Below are 19,038 nucleotides of genomic sequence, written 5' to 3'. Positions count from 1 at the left end.
CAAATAATCAGGTCCCAGATGGGTTTGTCACTTTTTGAGGTCCCCCTGAAACATTTCTGTTGTGGTCCGTGCTAATTGCAGCGCGTTCCTGTGTTTGCAGCGCGTTCGTGTGTTTGCAGCGCGTTTCTGAATTTGCAGCACGTTTCCGTATTTGTGTTTTCGTTGCGAGGATTTGCAGCGCCTGTGTTGTCAAACTGATGAAGATGTTTTCTTAATTTGTTGTCGTTTTTTTTTCTGTTTGCATGTGTTTTTTTAAGTTGCAGCGCGTTGAGCTCTCTCCGTACATTAGGCATAAATGATCATTCATGATGTAACTAAAGGCCATAAAATTTGGAAATGTGTCAACAGAGGACAGAAAGTTGTACTCAGTTTGAACTCATTTGCCCTGAGAAAAGATGTATTCTTCCTTTCAGCCTTCAAGAATTGTTTACTATGTGTTATACAAAAGATTGAGTGCCCCAGCAGCAATAAATAATTAACTACGCTGCATTGACTGCATTGAAAAATACTGTATTTTGCTTTTCATTGCACACATCAACGTTCCAAATTGTTCTTGCACCAAAACACACCAGCTCAGCAGAGAATAAAAGTGTGTATGTGCATCAAGTGTAAACAAGATGGCCGCCAGAGGCACTTAAGTGATTACATTGAATCATCAGAAGTGACTACAGCACAGAACAAGGTTAATAGTAGTCAGCGAGGCTTTCTGCAAAACAATCATTATTTTAGAGCCGCAGGAGATTTACTGAGTGAAGACAATATAGTGCATTTCTGATTAAAAGGAACCAATAATATATTAATGTTGGTTTCAGATGGAATCTTTTGACTTGCCATTGTGCTGAATTCACATTATATTTTTATAAATATTTCACATAACTGGCCTAATCTATTGTTTGAACTTGAATAGCTATTTACACTGTTCAGTTCAACATGTAAAAAAGAACTGAAAATGTTTTTCCAAGAATTTTGATACAGTGAGGGAAACAATTATTTGAACCCTTGCTGATTTTGAACATTTGCCCACAGACAAAGAAATGGTAGGTTTATTTGAACAGTGAGAACCCAGAAAAAAATGCATTTCAAAAAAGTTATGAATTGATTTGCATTTTAATGAGTATAATAAGTATTTGACCCCTTCACAAAACATATTGGTGGCTAAAACCTTGTTGGCAATCACAGTGGTCAGATGTTTATTGTAGTTGGCCACCAGGTTTGCACACAACTTAGGATGGATTTTGTCCCACTCCTTTTTCAGATCCTCTCCAAGTCAGTAAGGTTTCGAAGCTGATATTTGGCAACTCGAACCTTCAGCTCCCTCCACAAATTATCTATGGGATTAAGGTCTGGAGACTGGCTAGGCCACTCCAGGACCTTCGTGTGCTTCTTCTTAAGCCACTCCTTTGTAACCTTGGCAGTGTGTTTTGGGTCATTGTCATGCTGGAGTACCCATTTGTGACCCATTTTCAATGCCTTAAGATTTGACGGTACATGGCTCCGTCCATCCTCCATTTGATATGGTGGAGTTGTACTGTCCCTTTAGTAGAAAAACACCCCCAAAGCATAATGTTTCCACCTCCATGTTTGAACGTGGAGATGGTGTTCTTGGGGTCATAGGCAGCATTTCTCCACCACCAAACACGGCGAGTTGAGTTGATGCCTAAAAGCTTGATTTTGGTCTCATCTGACCACAACACTATCACCCAGTTCTCCTCTGAATCATTCAGATGTTCATTGGCATACTTCAGACAGGCCTGTACATGTGCTTTCTTGAACAGGGGGACCTTACAGGCACTGCAGGATTTCAGTCCTTCACGGTGTAGTGTGTTACCAATTCAGTTTTCTTGGTGACTATGGTCCCAGCTGCCTTGAGATCATTGACAAGATCCTCCCGTGTAGTTCTGTAGTTTTCATGATCAGTGAAACTCCACCAGGTGAGATCTTGCATAGAGCCCCAGGCCGAGAGTGATTGACAGTTATTTTGTGTTTCTTCCATTTGCGAATAATCACACCAACTGTTGTCACCTTCACACCAAGCTGCTTGGCGATGGTCTTGTAGCCCATTCCAGCATTGTGTAGGTCTACAATCTTTTCCCTAACATCCTTGGACATCTCTTTGGTCTTTGCCATGGTGGAGAGTTCGGAAACTGATTGATCTGACTGGTTGAGTATTGCTTCTGTGGACAGGCGTCTTTTATACAGGTAACAAAGTTGAGATTAGGAGCACTCCCTTTAAGAGAAGCTTGTCACCTGTATAAGACACCTGAGAGCCAGAAACCTTGCAGATTGATAGGGAATCAAATACTTATTTCACTTATTAAAATGCAAATAATTTAACATTTTTTTTTTGTAATGCTTTTTTCCCTCTCTGTATTTTATATAAATTGATAATTTGTTGCATAAGGATTATAATTGTAGATTATAATATACATTAGTGATTAAAAATCTTGTGAGCTAATTTTAGCTAAATTGAATGAACACTCACCACAAAGATCTTTTCCACTTTGGCGATTCCTTTGCCAAATATGGTTCCCAGCTGATCGCCCACTCCAGCCAACAGGAACCCAAAAAGTGGGATCCCCAACAGGGCGTAGATAATGCAAAAGATCCTGCCTCCTTCTGTGTGTGGAGACACGTTTCCAAAGCCTGCAGAAACACAAGTTAATCTGATGATCCCAGGCATAATGTGTGGGTGTAATCTGCCAAAACAAATAGGCAATTCTGTGCTTTCTGAATTATTATTTTATTACTTCAAATGCTTGTAAGATATTTAGTTGAGTCAAACCAATAATTCAGCAAATTTTATGCCAAATAGTAAAAATGTTGTGCACTTAAACAGTCATTTATTTAATTCAGCGTGCAGACAGCTCTATGGGAATTTATGCTGGAGCGTTTTATCTGTCAGGAAACATTAGGGCTGCATTATCCTGCCTACATGGAGAGTCTCCCAGTGAAGACTATTCAACACCTAAATTTAGCTGTAGCACAAGTGCGAAGCAGATAAAGTTACAGAAATATAAATGCGATGAACAGCACATAATTGGGATGAATTTCAGCTGTGCGAATGCATTTTAAAATCTATTCAAGCCTCATGAAAGCAGGAGGAATAAGCGCATTGTACAGACTGGTTAACAATGAGGTTCCGTAAATTATACTTGCCATCAGGTTCACCCACAAAATTGGCTTTTTTCTTGATTTAAACTGAATAAAAAAGTTCTATAATAATCTGTTTAATGGTAGGGATTCCATCTTTGGGTTCACTAGGAATTTTTGGGTAGGAATTTTCCGGGTTCAGTACAGGTTAAGCTTAAAAAGCAACAGCACTTGTATTATTGCAAACCCTGGAACACAATGAAAAAGATGGGAACATATTTACAACTCTAAAAATACACAAGTTTTAACAGGAGTGTTTTTATAAAATTATAACCTTCATTACAATCCTTCAAAAATTGTCTCTATTTACTTCCATTGTGACTGCCTCATTGTAAGCCTCTTCATTAAACCAACACTGAACTGACTTGAGATAAATAATGACCCTGTTGTCTCCACAGTTGAGTTTCCATAACTGAAGCTGCTTTGATATAATCTATATAAAGCGCTATAGAAATAAAGGTGACTTGACGCTTCATGGTTTTGCATGAAAGTTTTTCTCATTATATTAAAATGGGAGAATCATAGAGAGCGATGTATCGCAGCAGGAATTTAAGCAATTGCAAGAGCAAAAAGCTAAGCCACTGAACAGAACCACCCTGAGTGAAGCTGTGCAGTGGGGGGCATTTCCGCAAGAGCCTCCATCCAATTATGTCTCTATTTTCCTTGAAGCTCATTAACTGGGCTCAATCACTCCTCATACAATCTGTCCTCTTTGAAATCTAATTAAATCAAAAAACCTTGAAAGAGCCATAAAAATTGGTTCTGTGTGAGACAACCTTAATTACACGCTGCACAATGGAGACGAATAACTGTAATGTCTTTAAACATAGTCTCGCTTGGAAAAATTATCCACATACGTTCATGGCCGGATAAAAATATCATACTTGTTCCGGCAGATTAACTATAAGGATGAAAGTTTCTCAGCAGTAAAAATTTATAACGTGTGTTAATGGCTTCAGTATTTCTATTTTCTCCTGTTACAAACAATGCTATGAACAAACTCATCATTGTTCTGATAAAATCTAATTTCCTGACCTTAAATAGTAACAAACAACGTGTAAGAATTGATAATAAGTCAGAGACCCTGGATATATAAACAGCAGAGACAGCAGGTGGGCCAAATCTGGCCTGCCAGTTTTTTGCAGCCCTCCAACTGATTTTAATGAAATAACTGATAAAAGTTTCCCAAGAATAAACCAGCACTGATTGTGTCATATCTAATATTTTATGCCCATGTGTCTTAGAAGATAAATCGATGATGAAAACCTAACCTTCAAAGAAAAATGAACTCCTTCCGGTTCAAATTATTTGGTTTTTCAGCATTTGTGTGTATTTGAACCCTTTCCAACAATGACTGTATGATTTTGAGATCCAACTTTTCACACTGAGGACAACTGAGGGACTATTACAGATGGTTCAAACACTCACTGATAGGTTCTAAATGAAAGAAAAAAGATATTTAGACTAGATTTAGATTAAATTCTGTTCAAAAGTTTTCACCCCCAGCTCTTAGTGCATTGGGTTTCCTTCTGCAGTGTCATTGAGCATTTGAACCTTCTGTAATAGTCCCTCAGTTGTCCTCAGTGTGAAAAGATGGATCTCAAAATCACACAGTCATTGTTGAAAAAGGTCCAAATACACAAAAATGCTGAAAAACCAAATAATTTGTGGGACCTGAAGGATTTTTCTGAAGAACAGTGGGCAGTTTAACTATTCAGGACAAACAAGAGTTTCATGAACAACTATCACTAAACAAAACTCAAAAACAAAACACAGCTGTGGATCAAACAGGTGACAACACAGTATTAAGAATCAAGTAAACTTTTGAACAGGGTCATTTTTATAAATTCTACTATTATTTTCTCTTGTGCAGTGTGCACTATATGTAAACATCTTTTATGTGAAATAACTTATTCAGTTCAGTGCTAAATAAAAAATAGCATGCATTTTGTATGATCCCTATTTTTGGTAAATAATTAACATTTTTCAGATTCTGCAAGGTGTTAAACTTTTGACCCCAACTGATTTGAATAACCCAAGAACAAAAAAACCCTTTGTTAAGACCTACAAGGAATATTAGTACCACAGAAAAATAATATTTCCTAATTTTCAATAAATGTATTTCTTATGTTCTTCCTCAGTTACCCAAACTCGTAAACAACTGCCTTAACAACTGTAATTATAATACTTAAACATTTTTTTACATTTACCTAAAATATTTTTCGTAATTGAGGGTGTGAAGTCATATTTGTGACACTGGAGCACAAAACCAGTCTTAAGTACCACAGGTATATTTGTAGCAATAGCCAAAAATACATTGTATGGATCAAAATTAAAGATTTTTCTTTTTAATGCCAGAAATCATCAGGATACTAAGTAAAATTCATAGTCCATAAATATATTTAGTAAATTTCCTACAGTAAATATGCATTGCTAAGAACTTCATTTGGACAACTTTAAAAGCGATTTTCTCAGTATTTAGATTTTTTTACACCTTCAGATTGAAGATTTTCAAATAGTTGTATCTCGGCCAAATATTGTCCTAACAAACTATACATCAATGAAAGGTTACTTATTCAACTTTTAGATGATGTATAAATCTTAATTTAAAAAAATTAATACTTATTTTTGGTCCAGGGTCACATTTGTTCCCAGCCAGTCTACGGCACTTTTTTTAACTTAAATGTCTCTGGCTATATTAATCATTCAAAAAGTAATAAATAAAAGCACATTTAAGTACAAAAATAAAGTTCTTGAAAATTAAAGTACTACTACCACTAAAAAATAAAGCAGCTAAGAAGCCTTGGCTTAAACCAACCAGCAACTTCAGTATAAAATGCACCATGAACAAATTCATGAATCATAACACCTAAATGCCTTAAATTATGTTTTAAAAATGCAGGGTACAGTATTATCCGTTCTTAATGATAAACTGGCAGATGTCTCCATCCAATTTGATAAGAAATGAACGTTATGTGCTGACTTTGAGCACAAAACAACTGACACAAGGAGCAAAAAATGTCACGCCACCCTCATTAGTGAAGCAGCACTACTTACTGGATGACTGACGCAAACCTGAGGTAACAACAGTGTCTGAATGAGCTCAATGAGCACACAAGTGTGTCTTATGAGGCAAAATCACTGGCAAATGCTCGCCACTCAAGTGCTGATGATGCCCTCACCAACAGATGACCGCATAAGGACACTCCAAAGTGTCTGTGCTTGTGTGAGTATGTCTTTGCTAACGGAGGTGGACAGGGGGATGTGACAGGTTTTCATTCAAATGACAATAAATGCCATTTTGTCTATGCAGGTGACAAAAAGAAGGATTTGACGAACAAATTAACAGTTTGAGCTTTTGAAGGCCAAGCCTGTGAATGACTTCCCTGGGTGACACAAACACAAATAAAAGATGATGGATGATGTTGCATTGTGCAAAATAAATAATACAAACAACATTAATAAAAAAGAAAACAGCTCCAGTCTTGAGTGTTACACGATCCTTTAGAAATCATTCTAATATGTTAATTTGAAAGAATCATTTCTTTATATTATCAATGTTGAAAAGCTTTTGTTTTTCAAAATTCATGATGAATAAGAACTCCAGATTTGATCACTGATGTGATGGGAGGCAGCTCCGAGACCTTGGCCTCTCGTCGGCGTATAAAAGGTCAAGCTATCGGACCCGCTCGGTTCATTAATTGCACTTTATCCTTCACAACCTAAGAGGGACACTGGGGGGATTGATGAAGGGGGGCTTGCTCTAATCCGCTACTTGGCTCCGTTCCAGCAGGTTTCAAAGGTGTCATAAACATGTATTCAAGAACGGTCAAAGCAGTCCAGAGGATTAGTTAAGGTTCATTAATCAAGCTTATTAAATAACGTTAACACAATTTCCTACACATCCTTAGTGATGAATGTCAGAATGAAAAACACTGCTGCTGATTATTGACTGAGAAATGAATCCATAATATGTTGAGTGTCCATAATATATGACCATAAATAAGCCAGGGCTTCACTATTATGACAAACATTATTTCACTGTTCATTATTACGCTTGATATTTAAGGGATAGTTTAATAATTCACCCTCATGTCTTTCCAAACCATCGTTCATCTTCAGAATACAAATGTTTTTGATGAAATCCGAGAGCTTTCTGACTCTGCATAGACAGCAACACAACTGACCCAGAAAGGCTTAGAAAGGTAGTAAGGACATTGTTAAAATAGTCCATGTGACATCAGTGGTTTAATCATAATGATATGAAGCTACTAGAACATTACAGTTGAACCACTGCCTTTACATGGACAATTTTATCAATGGCCTTACTACCTTTCTAGGCCTTAAATGTGTCAGTTGCAATGCTCTCAATGCAGGGTCTTATTTTAGTTGTAAAGGAAGTTCACCCAAAATTATTATTATTATTCATCCGTGTTTTGCTGAAGAAATAAAGTCATGTGGGTTTTGAAAGACATAAGGGTGAATAAATGATGACAGAATTTTCATTTTTGGATGAACACATGATCACTTAAAGATGCTTATATTATGCAGGGCAATTGCATGTCATATTCTTTATGTACATTATTGTTTAAACATTTGGGGTCAGTATGCTTTTTTTTTGAAAGAAAGAAATGAATTGTCTTATTCAGTCAGAATGCATTAAATTGATACAGAATGACAGTAAATGCATTTAGAACCAAAAGATTTTTTTTAATTTTTAAATGCTGTCCTTTTGAACTGTTATTCATCAAAAAACACTGGTAATTATCAGAAATTTCTGAAGACTCATGTGACACTGAAGACTGGAGTAATGACTACTAATTTCAGCTTTGCCATCACTGGACTAATAATTACATCTTAAAATATTAAAACATATTCAAATAGAAAAATAAAAACAGTTAAAAGAGAAGTTCACTTCCTGAACAAAAATCTACAGATAATTTACTCTCCCCCTTGTCATCCAAGATGTTCATGTCTTTTTTTCTTTAGTCATACAGAAATCATATTTTTAGGAAAACATTTCAGGATTTATCTCCATATAGTGGACTTCTATGGTGCCCCGAGTTTGAACTTCCAAAATGCAGTGTAAATGCAGCTTCAAAGGGCTCTAACGGTCTTATCTCGTCACAATCGGTTATTTAAAAAAAAAAAAAGACAATTTATATACTTTTTAACCTTAAATGCTCGTCTTGTCTAGCTTTCTGTGAACTCTGTATTCTGGTTCAAGACAGTTAGGGTATGTCAAAAAACTCCCATCTCATTTTCTCCTCCAACTTCAAAATCGTCCCACATCGCTGTTGTACCTTTTTTTGTAAAGGGCATGGATCTTTTTTGCACGTTCACTTTGTAAACACTGGGACGGTACGTCTGCAGCGATGTAGGACGATTTTGAAGTTGAAAGAGAAAATAAGACGGGAGTTTATTGGCATACCCTAACTGTCTTGAACTGGAATACACAGAGTACATGCTAGACTAGACGAGCATTTGAGGTTAAAAAGTTTTTTTTTTTTTTTGCTAGATAAGACCTTCTTCCTTGGCTGGGATCGTTTAGAGCCATTTGAAGCTGTATTTAAACTGCATTATGGCACCATAGAAATCCATTATATGGAAATACATTCTGAAATGTTTTCCTCAAAAAACATCATTTCTTTACCACTGACAAAAAAGAAAGACATGAACATCTTGGATGCCAAGGGGGTGAGTAATGATCTGTACATTTTTCTGTTCTGGAAGTGACCTTCTCCTTTAATTTAAATTTGAGGAATATTTCACAAACAAGCTGACTGACTTACAGGAGCACACCTAAATGGAATGCTGTAATTTACACATTCCACAATTAATTAATTGCAGCAACTATAATCGAAAATATTTTTAATTATGCAGCCCTTCTTGTGGTCTATTCATTTGATTTTCAAGGCCCCCTAAGTTAAACTTGTTTCACCGAGCAAGTTGCTTTTGTCACCTTAATGAAGTGATAATGAAGTTCAAGATGTCACAAATCAATTACAGAATTGTTTAGAGAATTCGTAATGAGTCCAGCTGTTACTCACCTATAGTGGTGATGACAGTCCCTGCAAAGAAGAAGGAGCTGCTGAGGTCCCACATGCTGCTCTCATTGGAGGGGTGACCTGAGGGATTGACCCCGGCCCGGATAGCAATCACCACTTGCTGTGGATATGATAAACAGGTCAGGAATAATCTCTAAAAATGATTCAAACCACTACAGTCTCAAACTAAAAATGAGCTAAATTAAAGGGGACCCATCATTTTGTTTTTGCAAGTTACAAAGATGCACAAGTACAAAGGTTTGAGCAAAGCACACTAACTGTTCTGTCGTTGGCTGCACAGATGAGCACAGAAGACTATTTAGAGTCCCAGCCTCGGAGATGACAAGAGAGCAGTGGATTTATTGATTTATTTACTGTATATTACACTGCTGCCACACAGATCTAATATAAACATGTGATTTCTTTCCCAACGGTTTATCTTCACAGACATAACCAACTGTTTTTGTAACTCCTGTGTGTTTTTAACATAAACTTGTGTGTATCTGACAGTTTAAGCGCAATAAGACATGAAAGAGGACTTAGTTTAGTACTCACATGCCATGTGACAGATGTTTTTATCTGAGTATCTGAGGTAAGAGCTGTAAAGACACAGCTCTATTCTGGAAAAGGGGGCGGGGAGCAGCAACTCATTTGCATTTAAAGTGGCATGCACAAAAACCGTTTTTGCTTCCACTCAAAATAGGCATTTTCAAAATGATATAATAAATGATCTGCGGGATATTTTGAGCTAAAACTTCTGGGGACACCTGAGGCACATATACACTTTTAGAAAAGACCTTTTAGGAATAGATCACCCATTAATAATAAATCATTATTTAATCTCTTACCATGTCATACTGACATATTTTCTTTCTTTCTGAAGCCCAAAGAGACATTCTGCCTAGTACTTCCAATCATGTTTCACAAAAGAAAGAAAACATTACAGTATCAGAATGACATAAAGGTAAGCAAATGTTGACAAATGCTCAGCAGGTAAAGTATTTCATGAAACTGACGGCTATATTTTCCATTCACCCAAGCTGAATCATATTCAACAATGCTGTCTCCAGTACAAGCCAAGCTGTGATTGTGTGTAACATGTCTAAAGCAGACTGTGTGTCTCAGAAAGAATCGTTTGACTGGCTCCACCTGCCTACATTCAGAGCCTCAAATAAAGACACGGATCTGTTCTTTATCAGTGTTTCACAGCGTCTCTGGAGTTTACGTCACATGTTACTGAATGAGCAGGGAGTTAAGACAGAATTTGATCTGTAATTTCATTCACTGGCATATCCGTTATAGTAAATGGCTGCCTTATCGAATGTGTGTGCCTGTGTTTGTGCAGCAGTGATAATATTATACTTCCTGAATTTCTTGTGTTTCAGACTGCAGTGCATTTTTTGGCATAATCAAGATCGATATTCATCCTTCTCCGTTAATTATGATCCCTGAGGACCTAAAATGACTTAGTACTAGCTGGGACTGATTCCAAACTTACAGAATGTTTCACTCATTAAAGTTAAAAAAAAAAAAAAAAAATCATTTTACCACTAGGTATGTTAAAACATTAAACACTCAAATTATTCAAAAAGTAAGTGGAAGGTCAAAGCTTTGCTGTAGTTGTTCTGTTCTCATTTCTTGTCCTCATTGGAGTTGTTTGCATATTTTAGAAACTAAACTAAGGGAAAAAAGCAGAGCTGTCCATGGTCCTTAACTCATAGCTTACTTACTATTTCTCTCTCGTAACTATTACAAATTACTTGGGGTTGTACAGAATGTACATGAGGCACTAATTACTGCATAATTGGAAAAAGATGCAATTACAAGATATATGTGACCCTGGACCACAAAACCAGTCATAAGGTTAAATTTTACAAAACTGAGATATATACATCATATGAAAGCTCAATAAATAAGCTTTCTATTGATGTATGGTTTATTTGTCCGAGATACATCTATTTGAAAATCTGAAATCTAAGGGTGCAAAAAAATCTAAATACTGAGAAAATCACCTTTAAAGTTGTCCAAATTAAGTTCTTAGCAATGCATATTATCAAAAATTACATTTTGATAGGTTTACAGAAGGAATTTTACAAAAAATCTTCATGGAACATGATCTTTACTTAATTTCCTAATGATTTTTGACATAAAAGAAAAATCTTATAGATTATAAAATGATAGATTTTTCTTTTATGCCAAAAATCATTAGGAAATTAAGTAAAGAAAATGTTCCATGAAGATTTTTTGTAAAATTCCTACTATAAATATATCAAAATGTAATTTTTGATTAGTAATATGCATTTGTAAGAACTTAATATTGAGAACTTTAAAGGTGATTTTCTCAGTATTTGGATTTTTTTCCACCCTCAGATTCCTGATTTTCAAATAGATGTATCTCGGCCAAATATTGTCCTATGTATACATCTAAAAAATATATATATATATTACATAACAAAACTGAAAAATACATTTGCAATTATGATATTCATCTGCATTATCACCAAATAATGGAAAATGAAAAATAAAGTTGCAACAGTAAAACATATTTAAAACAAATTTAAAAACTGCACTGCAAGGATTAAAAATAAAGTTTATGGAATTATGGAACATTGAAGAATTTAGAAAAATTAAGTTGCAATAATAAGATTTTGCAATAGTGAGATGCACTGTACCATTTTTGTAAGATTACATTGCAAAATTCCAAAACTTGTTACAATTATGAAATGTAATGTCTAGATAAATGAAAAACTGCACTGCAAAGGTTAAAAAAAGTTGCAATTATGAGAAAATGTCCAATTAATGGAAAAATGAAAAATACATTTGCACTTATGAAATGTAATGTCCAGATAACAAGAAAAAAGACACTTCAAAGTTATAATAAGAAGATGCATCGCAAAAGTGAAAAATAAAGTAGCAATTATAAAACGTAGTGTACAGATAACAAAAATAGCAGTGCTAACATTAAATAAATATCCGAACAACACACTGCATTGGAAAAATGTAACTGTGGTGGGAAGCTATAAAGTTGCTGTGGAATAATTAAAATTAAAATGTGTAATCCATTAAAAACAGTCAACAAAGTACCACTAACATACAACATCAACATGCAATGAGGTGTTTAAATAAGCACTAAAATTTGTTTCACCAGTGTCAATATCACAAACATTAAATATATATTTCTTCTTATTAAAGTTACAAAAGTGATTTAGTCAAGAGCATTGAGAGATTTTCACACTTTTGTTGTTTGATTAACATGAATGACAGACAGCAGGAATATTAGACTGCTGTCACTTTAAGAGTTTCCTGGATCCAACACTGTTACAAGACTTAAATTACTGTTTATGAGGATACTTGCAAAGATGGGCATTTTGACTCGTACAAAATGTGTATTTAACCACTCTAGGCCTATAACACAGCAAAAATGACTCCCGTGCCTCTCTGACAGCACGTGCATATAGCAAAATGGGTGCTCTTTCGCTGCTGATTGCATTTTAACTACCTAATATCACTTGTTTCTAAGTCGTGTGCAAACAAAAAACTTTCCACTAGCTTAGCAACATCTCGTGAGCGTGTAACTGCGATAGCCGAAAATCACTACCACCAAATTTCTACTGGTTAATCGTGTCTACTAGTATTGTCACCCACCCCTAGTAACCATAAAAAACATTCAAGCCATTTAAGTATCTACATCTATTTGAATTATGCAGGAGCTATATCAGGTGTTGGCCATGCTGACATAGTCCATGTTCCAGCCATATCCTCACAGCCTAAAAATCTGTGCATTTGGCACATTTTCACTAAGCAGTTAGTGAGAAATGTAAACACTGTCAAAAACATCTGCGCATGAGTTTGCAGGTTCTCCTGGCCGACATACTGCATAGCAGGGATGCTGTAAGAGCCCTCAGCGTATCCCATCTGCTCCCTAATGTCTCCTACTCCCAGCTGGCTGCACAAGAGCTCAGCCAAAAATGAGAGGCAAAGAGAGGCCATTTATTCCGTGGGGAGGTTTCCCTGTTTGCGAACACCTTCCAAGTGTCGGCACAATCACCACTGGACTTGGGCTGTTGGCAGCCAAGCAACTTGGCAGGAATGAACATTTGTTCAGAGGTGTGTGAACGTGAGCGTCCCAACACCAATAATCAAGATGGGAAGTAGGCGAACGCAGTGTGTTAAGATGTAATTTATTGTTAGGGCAAGGGGGAGAGGTACTAGTTGTCACCTGGGGTTGAAAAATGTATAATTATGGGCTGTCAGGGAACTGCAGGAATAGGTAAGATGTTACTTAATCACATCACAACACACTACAAGTTCACTAGAAGTATGCAAATCAAATAAAGAAATATTCTGCAAATATAACATCAAAATAGCTGTGTCTAAGTTGCAAAGTAATTTTTAATTTATTATTTATTATTAAAATGATTTACATATCACAAAAACAAGAAAGTTGACTCAGCTTTTGTCCTGTTTTTTGTCAAGATTCACAATCAAATGTGGATATAAACCGAGCTAATGACACACAATCATCTAAGACTTTAAACTGCTGCTAGAACAATTTAGTACATCTTGCAGCAGACAATAAACTCTGCACTTATAAGATGGCACTTTATATTCAATCTATTTCTTACACAACGGTAAATACCACAGACTTTAGAAGAGCTAATTAGTGATGTAATGTCATTTCCCCACAGGTGAACTAGTGTTAAGTGAACTCACTAAAACTGATTTAAAAGAAAATTATAACAGACCCGACTGCCAGCAAGCTCAATTTGCAGAGCGGATAAAGTGTATATAGTTATGCATGGGTGCGCATAAGTTGTGTGCAGGTGCACATGTACAACCAAAATAAAAAATGCACTGGGTAAAAAGTTCAGACCACTTATTTGAGCACCGACTTGGTGGACAGATGTTAATGCACAATCACCATTTTTAATAGACTAACTGGCTAATATGGCTAAAATTCTGACTTTTTTCTCAAAATTGCATGATGCAAACTTGCAAATCTTGCAAAACTTTTTTAGAGATGCATTTGCAAGTTCTAAAGTTATAAAAACAAAAATTATGTTAGAATGGCAAAACTCACAAATTTGACTTTTTACAAAAAAAATGAGCATTTTTGAGAAAAGGTCATAATTGCGTAAAAAAGTCAGAATTGTGAGATATAAACTCACAACTGTGCCATAAAAAGTGCAATTCTGACTTTATAACTCACAATTGCGAGTTTATATCTCACAATTCTGAGAAAAATGTCAGAATTGTGTGAAAAAAGTCAAAATTGCAAGATATAAACAAGATATAAAAACTGTATTTGCGAGAAAAATAATTGTAAGTCTGACTTTATAACATAATTATGAGTTTATAACTCGCAATTGCGAGTTTGTATCATGCAATTCTGAGAAAAAAGTCAGAATTGGGTGGAAAAAAGTCAAAATTGCAAGATAAACTCGTAAATTTGCAAATATATATTTGAGTTTATATCTCACAATTCTGACTTTATAATTCACAACTGTGAGTTTATATCTCGCAATTCTGAGAAAAATATCAGAATTGCATGAAAAAGTCAGTATTGCAAGATATAAACAATATCTCATAATTCTGAGAAAAATGTCAGAATTGCAAGAAAAAAGTTGAAATTACAAGATATAAAAACTGTATTTGCGAGAAAATTTATAATTTTATAATTCGCAGTTGTGAATTTATATCTTCCAATTCTGACTTTATAACACAATTATGAGTTTATATCTCCCAATTCTGAGAAAAAAGTCAGAATTGTGAGTTTATGTGTTACAATTCTGACTTTATCACTTGAAATTACAAATTTATATCTCGCAATTCTGACTTTATCACTCGCAATTGCGAGTTTATATCTCAGAATTCTGAGAAAAATAGAATTGCATGAAAAAAGTCAAAATGGCGAGATATAAACAGTTTCTCAAAATTCTGAGAAATTGTTCAGAATTGCATTAAAAAAGGTCAAAATTGCAAGATATAAACAAGATATAAAAACTGTATTTGCGAGAAAAAGTCAGAATTGTAAGTTTATATCTCACAACTCTGATTTTATAAGTGGCAGTTGTAAATTTTTTATCTTCCAATTCTGACTTTATATCACAATTATGAGTTTATATCTCCCAATTCTGAGAAAAATGTCAGAATTGTGTGAAAAATAATAGAAAAATTGCAAGATAAACTTTTTTCTATCTCTCAATTTACTTTTTAGCTCACAACTGTGCGTTTATATCACAATTATATCACAATGTCAGAATTGCATGAAAAAGAGAAAAAGGTGAGAAAAAAGTCAGAATTGTGAGTTTACAGTTTTTCTCACAAATCTGACTTTATAACTTGCAACTGAAAACAAACAAACAAACAAAAAAGTCAGAATTGCAAATGTGTATCACGTAATTCAGAGAAAAAATTCTGAATTGTGAGATGAAAAATCACAATAACCTTTTCTTTTTTTTTCATTTATTGGCGGAAATGGGCTTCCGTAGAAAATGTTGAAAATTTGTTAAAAAAAAGCAAAGCATTTTATTTTTAAGTGTACTAAAAAAAGCATTTTTATTTAATGGTCTTTTATTCATTTATTTTTAAATATAATAATGTTATCACAATTTATTTATTATTTTATTTTATTTGAAAAATGATCTAAATAAAACAACAATAATGCTATTATTACTACTATTAAATAATACATTTTTTATAGTTACATTTAATTGATCAGACTATATGCAGTGTAAAACCAAATCTTCAGGTGCTTTCATGAGAACCAAACCAAAAAACTTCCAGTATGTGTACACCCCTGGTTATAAGCCTATGAATATTACAAAAATACAGTCAAAACAAACATGACAATCTTTTAATTTTTAAGAAATAAGACTGCAACAGAAACAGAACAACAGGCACAGAACAATTTATGTCCAATTAGTGTTTTCTGGCTCCAATTAATCAGATTACAGACCCTTTCTGCCAACTTCCGAGCTGTCATTATTGATTTTGGCAAAGATTAGTCTATTCGCCCAACATCCTGCAGACAAAACCACTATATGCTTTGAATCAATATCCTGAAGGCCATTTTTACCCATACAAACAGATACTTTGAATTCTAATTTCAAGCACACAGGTAAAAAATTGGATTTTGTACCTTGACCAGGTCCTCCAGTTCAGAGACGTTGACACAGGAATGCCTGAAAAGGAAGTTAATTTTCTCTTGCACGATGAGGTACTTCTGCGAGCTCTCCTGAGGCTGTTCCAGGGCTTTGAACACCGTGGCTCCGATGATCAGGTACAGAACCACCAGGAGGAAGATCGCTACGACTGTTTTCCACTTCATTACGGTGGTTATGGTATCACAATCATCCCCCGAGTTATATACAATGGGCTTAGAGGAAAACGACAGCCGTGGTTTGGTGTTGTGTGTGGCTGATTTAGGATCTAAAAGATCAGGTGCAGCCACTGGGGCGAACAAAGGGAGAGAGAGAGAGAGAGAGAGAGAGAGGGCAAGACAGAGCGAGAAGACAGAGAGAGAAACAGACAGGTTATAAAAGAGCTGTAATTGTAAAGAAATAACTGCTGATGAAGCTTTAGTAATACTTCAACCGTGTATTTCAATCTAAAGCGTTCCGTTTTGTTGATAGATATTTATTATATTATTTTTCCATGCGCCTTTGTAAACGAAAACACACTCATGTTTTTTACATGGAGCCATTAATAAATAATAGCAGCTATGAAAAGCACAAACAGCTGCTGGATTTGAAAACAGTGATGAGTGTGATTTCGATTATGGACATAGAGTTGAATCTTAATCATTTTTGTACACTGTTCAAACATTTGACTGATTATTTCTAATTACAAGCATTTAAGGTTTACTTTAGGCAACTTTTCTTCTCATCACAGGAGTGAAACTGGCCTTACATCTGAGGATTTTAATTTGTCTCTTTCTCTACTGACTTCTGCAGTGTTCCAGCCAAGTGTGAAAAGCCTCTCTAGCAAACCAGTGATAGCGAACGTAATGTTCTCCTCGCTAGTATCCAGTATGCAGCGTGTGGAAGTATGTTACGCAAGGCAACACAAGTTTTAGCACTAATTTAGAGCTGCAGATTTTCCCTCTGTGCATAATTCAGACTTCAACGCTTATTAATGATCTGTTAGTTACTGAAACCCCAGAGGGCTCCAGCAACGTATGCCCACTTTTTCATTCTTTTCCACAGGATATCAGAAACTTTAACCCGTGCAAATCCATTCGAATTTTTTTTGGTGTTTAAATGTTTTTGATTCTTTGCAATAAGTTTCACATTGAATCAGAAAAGTTATATTACTAAGACAAGCAATTATATTGCATTAAAGAGTTTATTTATTGTTTTTTAATATGCACCAGTGCACAACTGATAGATTCTAGCAATATTCCTCCTACAAATTTGGAAACCTGTCAAAGTTGTGTGGGTGGTGTGGCGCTGTGATGCATAATCTAAGATGGTCACTGAAAGGTTATAGGTTCAAACCCTGGAGAATGCAATCCAATAGGCATCAGCATTGTAGCAAGTGTATTGCAATGATTTTACAGTTCTGTTTTTCCTTTATCTGCTTTCAGTGATACTGAATTTTTATTTATTCAAGGAAAACACCGTTTTACAATCGAATCTACAAAGATGTTCAGAAAATGTGCTATGCCAACTTTTATAGAGATAGAACTATTAAAAAATAGCCTAATTATTTTGTTTGGTTAAGGCATATTCATAACATAATTCAAGCCTGAATGGGTTAACTACCATGCCAAATTTACTATGCAACACATGATAAACAATTCAATTATCCAGACAAACATTGCGCACTTACTACTTTGTCAGATCTTTTCTTCTTGCTGCTCCTCATCAGCTGTCTTGAGTGCTCGACCACTTGACTTCTTGTCTTTCCGTTCTTCTCAGGAGCACACAAGCAAAACCTGGATGTAAATCATGGCACCAAACGCACTCGCATCCCTCCGTTTTCTCTTCTGGACGATCATGCCTCTGTCCAGTTTTAAATCTCCATGCGAGCAGTATCTTGGAATCCAGCGCTGGATTTCGTGGTTGAGTAAACACTGAAGTGAGAAGGGAGTGTCCAAAGGGGGCACAAGGATAATTGGACGGGCTGTTCTCATCATGAGCGCGCTCACTGTCCGTCTCCACGCTCACAAGCGCCCGCGCTCTCAGTCTGTTCACAAACTGTTGGGAGGTTTCAAGATATCATGCGCGTCACTTCTTTACCTCAGGTCACATTGCATGTCAGTCAGCAATAGGGAAATTTAACGCGAGGAATTTAACTATTCTGGATCCGAATGTTCTGGACGATTCATGTACTTTTGAAGAGTAAATAGCCTACTTGGAAAAAAAAAAAAAAAAAAAACCCTCAGCAGCTTGTTGCAAAGTTATAAGATACATTCAGATTTCAACAAAGCATAAAGTCTGTAATTAAAAATCAATGTTTTTGGCTAACATGACACAGCAACAGTTAGTTCGTTTTGAGACAGAAATGACGAAGCTAAACTTGTAACCTGTGGTTAAGTAAGCCAAGTCCCTTGCTGGTTTATGCTGGTCCTTGTCCAGCAACATGACCAGCTAAGGACCAGTATAAACCAGCAAAGGAACAGCATAAACCAGCTAAGGACCAGCATAAACCAGCTAAAACCAGCATCCCAGCACCAAAACATACCTAACCAGCATATGCTGTTTTTTTCAACAGGGTAGTCTGATTATTTCAGAAATTGGTGTGACTGATTCTTTAAAGTGTTGAGATTGTCAAAAAACTTTAAAGCAGAATGATTCAATTGGTGCCCCGCAGGCCCTTAACTGACAAAAACACACAA

General features: G+C 35.6%; 1 protein-coding gene across 1 annotated transcript in view; it reads right to left on the bottom strand.

Moving 5' to 3' along the window:
• The window catches only part of kcnk2a (potassium channel, subfamily K, member 2a), a 28,568-nt gene extending 10,503 nt beyond the window's left edge, over positions 1-18,065 (bottom strand). Inside the window, exons 1-4 of the mRNA XM_073827295.1 lie at positions 18,026-18,065; positions 16,339-16,649; positions 9,201-9,318; positions 2,483-2,643 (exon numbers count right to left, since the gene is read on the bottom strand). Coding sequence (XP_073683396.1) covers positions 2,483-2,643; positions 9,201-9,318; positions 16,339-16,649; positions 18,026-18,065 — 630 coding nt within the window. The remainder of the gene's footprint in view (positions 1-2,482; positions 2,644-9,200; positions 9,319-16,338; positions 16,650-18,025) is intronic.
• Between the last annotated feature and the right edge of the window lie 973 nt (positions 18,066-19,038).

This window comes from Garra rufa, chromosome 21, assembly GCF_049309525.1.
Source record: "Garra rufa chromosome 21, GarRuf1.0, whole genome shotgun sequence".
Classification (NCBI taxonomy): Eukaryota; Metazoa; Chordata; class Actinopteri; order Cypriniformes; family Cyprinidae; genus Garra; species Garra rufa.
The sequence above is the reverse complement of the archived record's forward strand: the minus strand, read 5'-3'. Positions and strand labels throughout refer to the sequence as shown.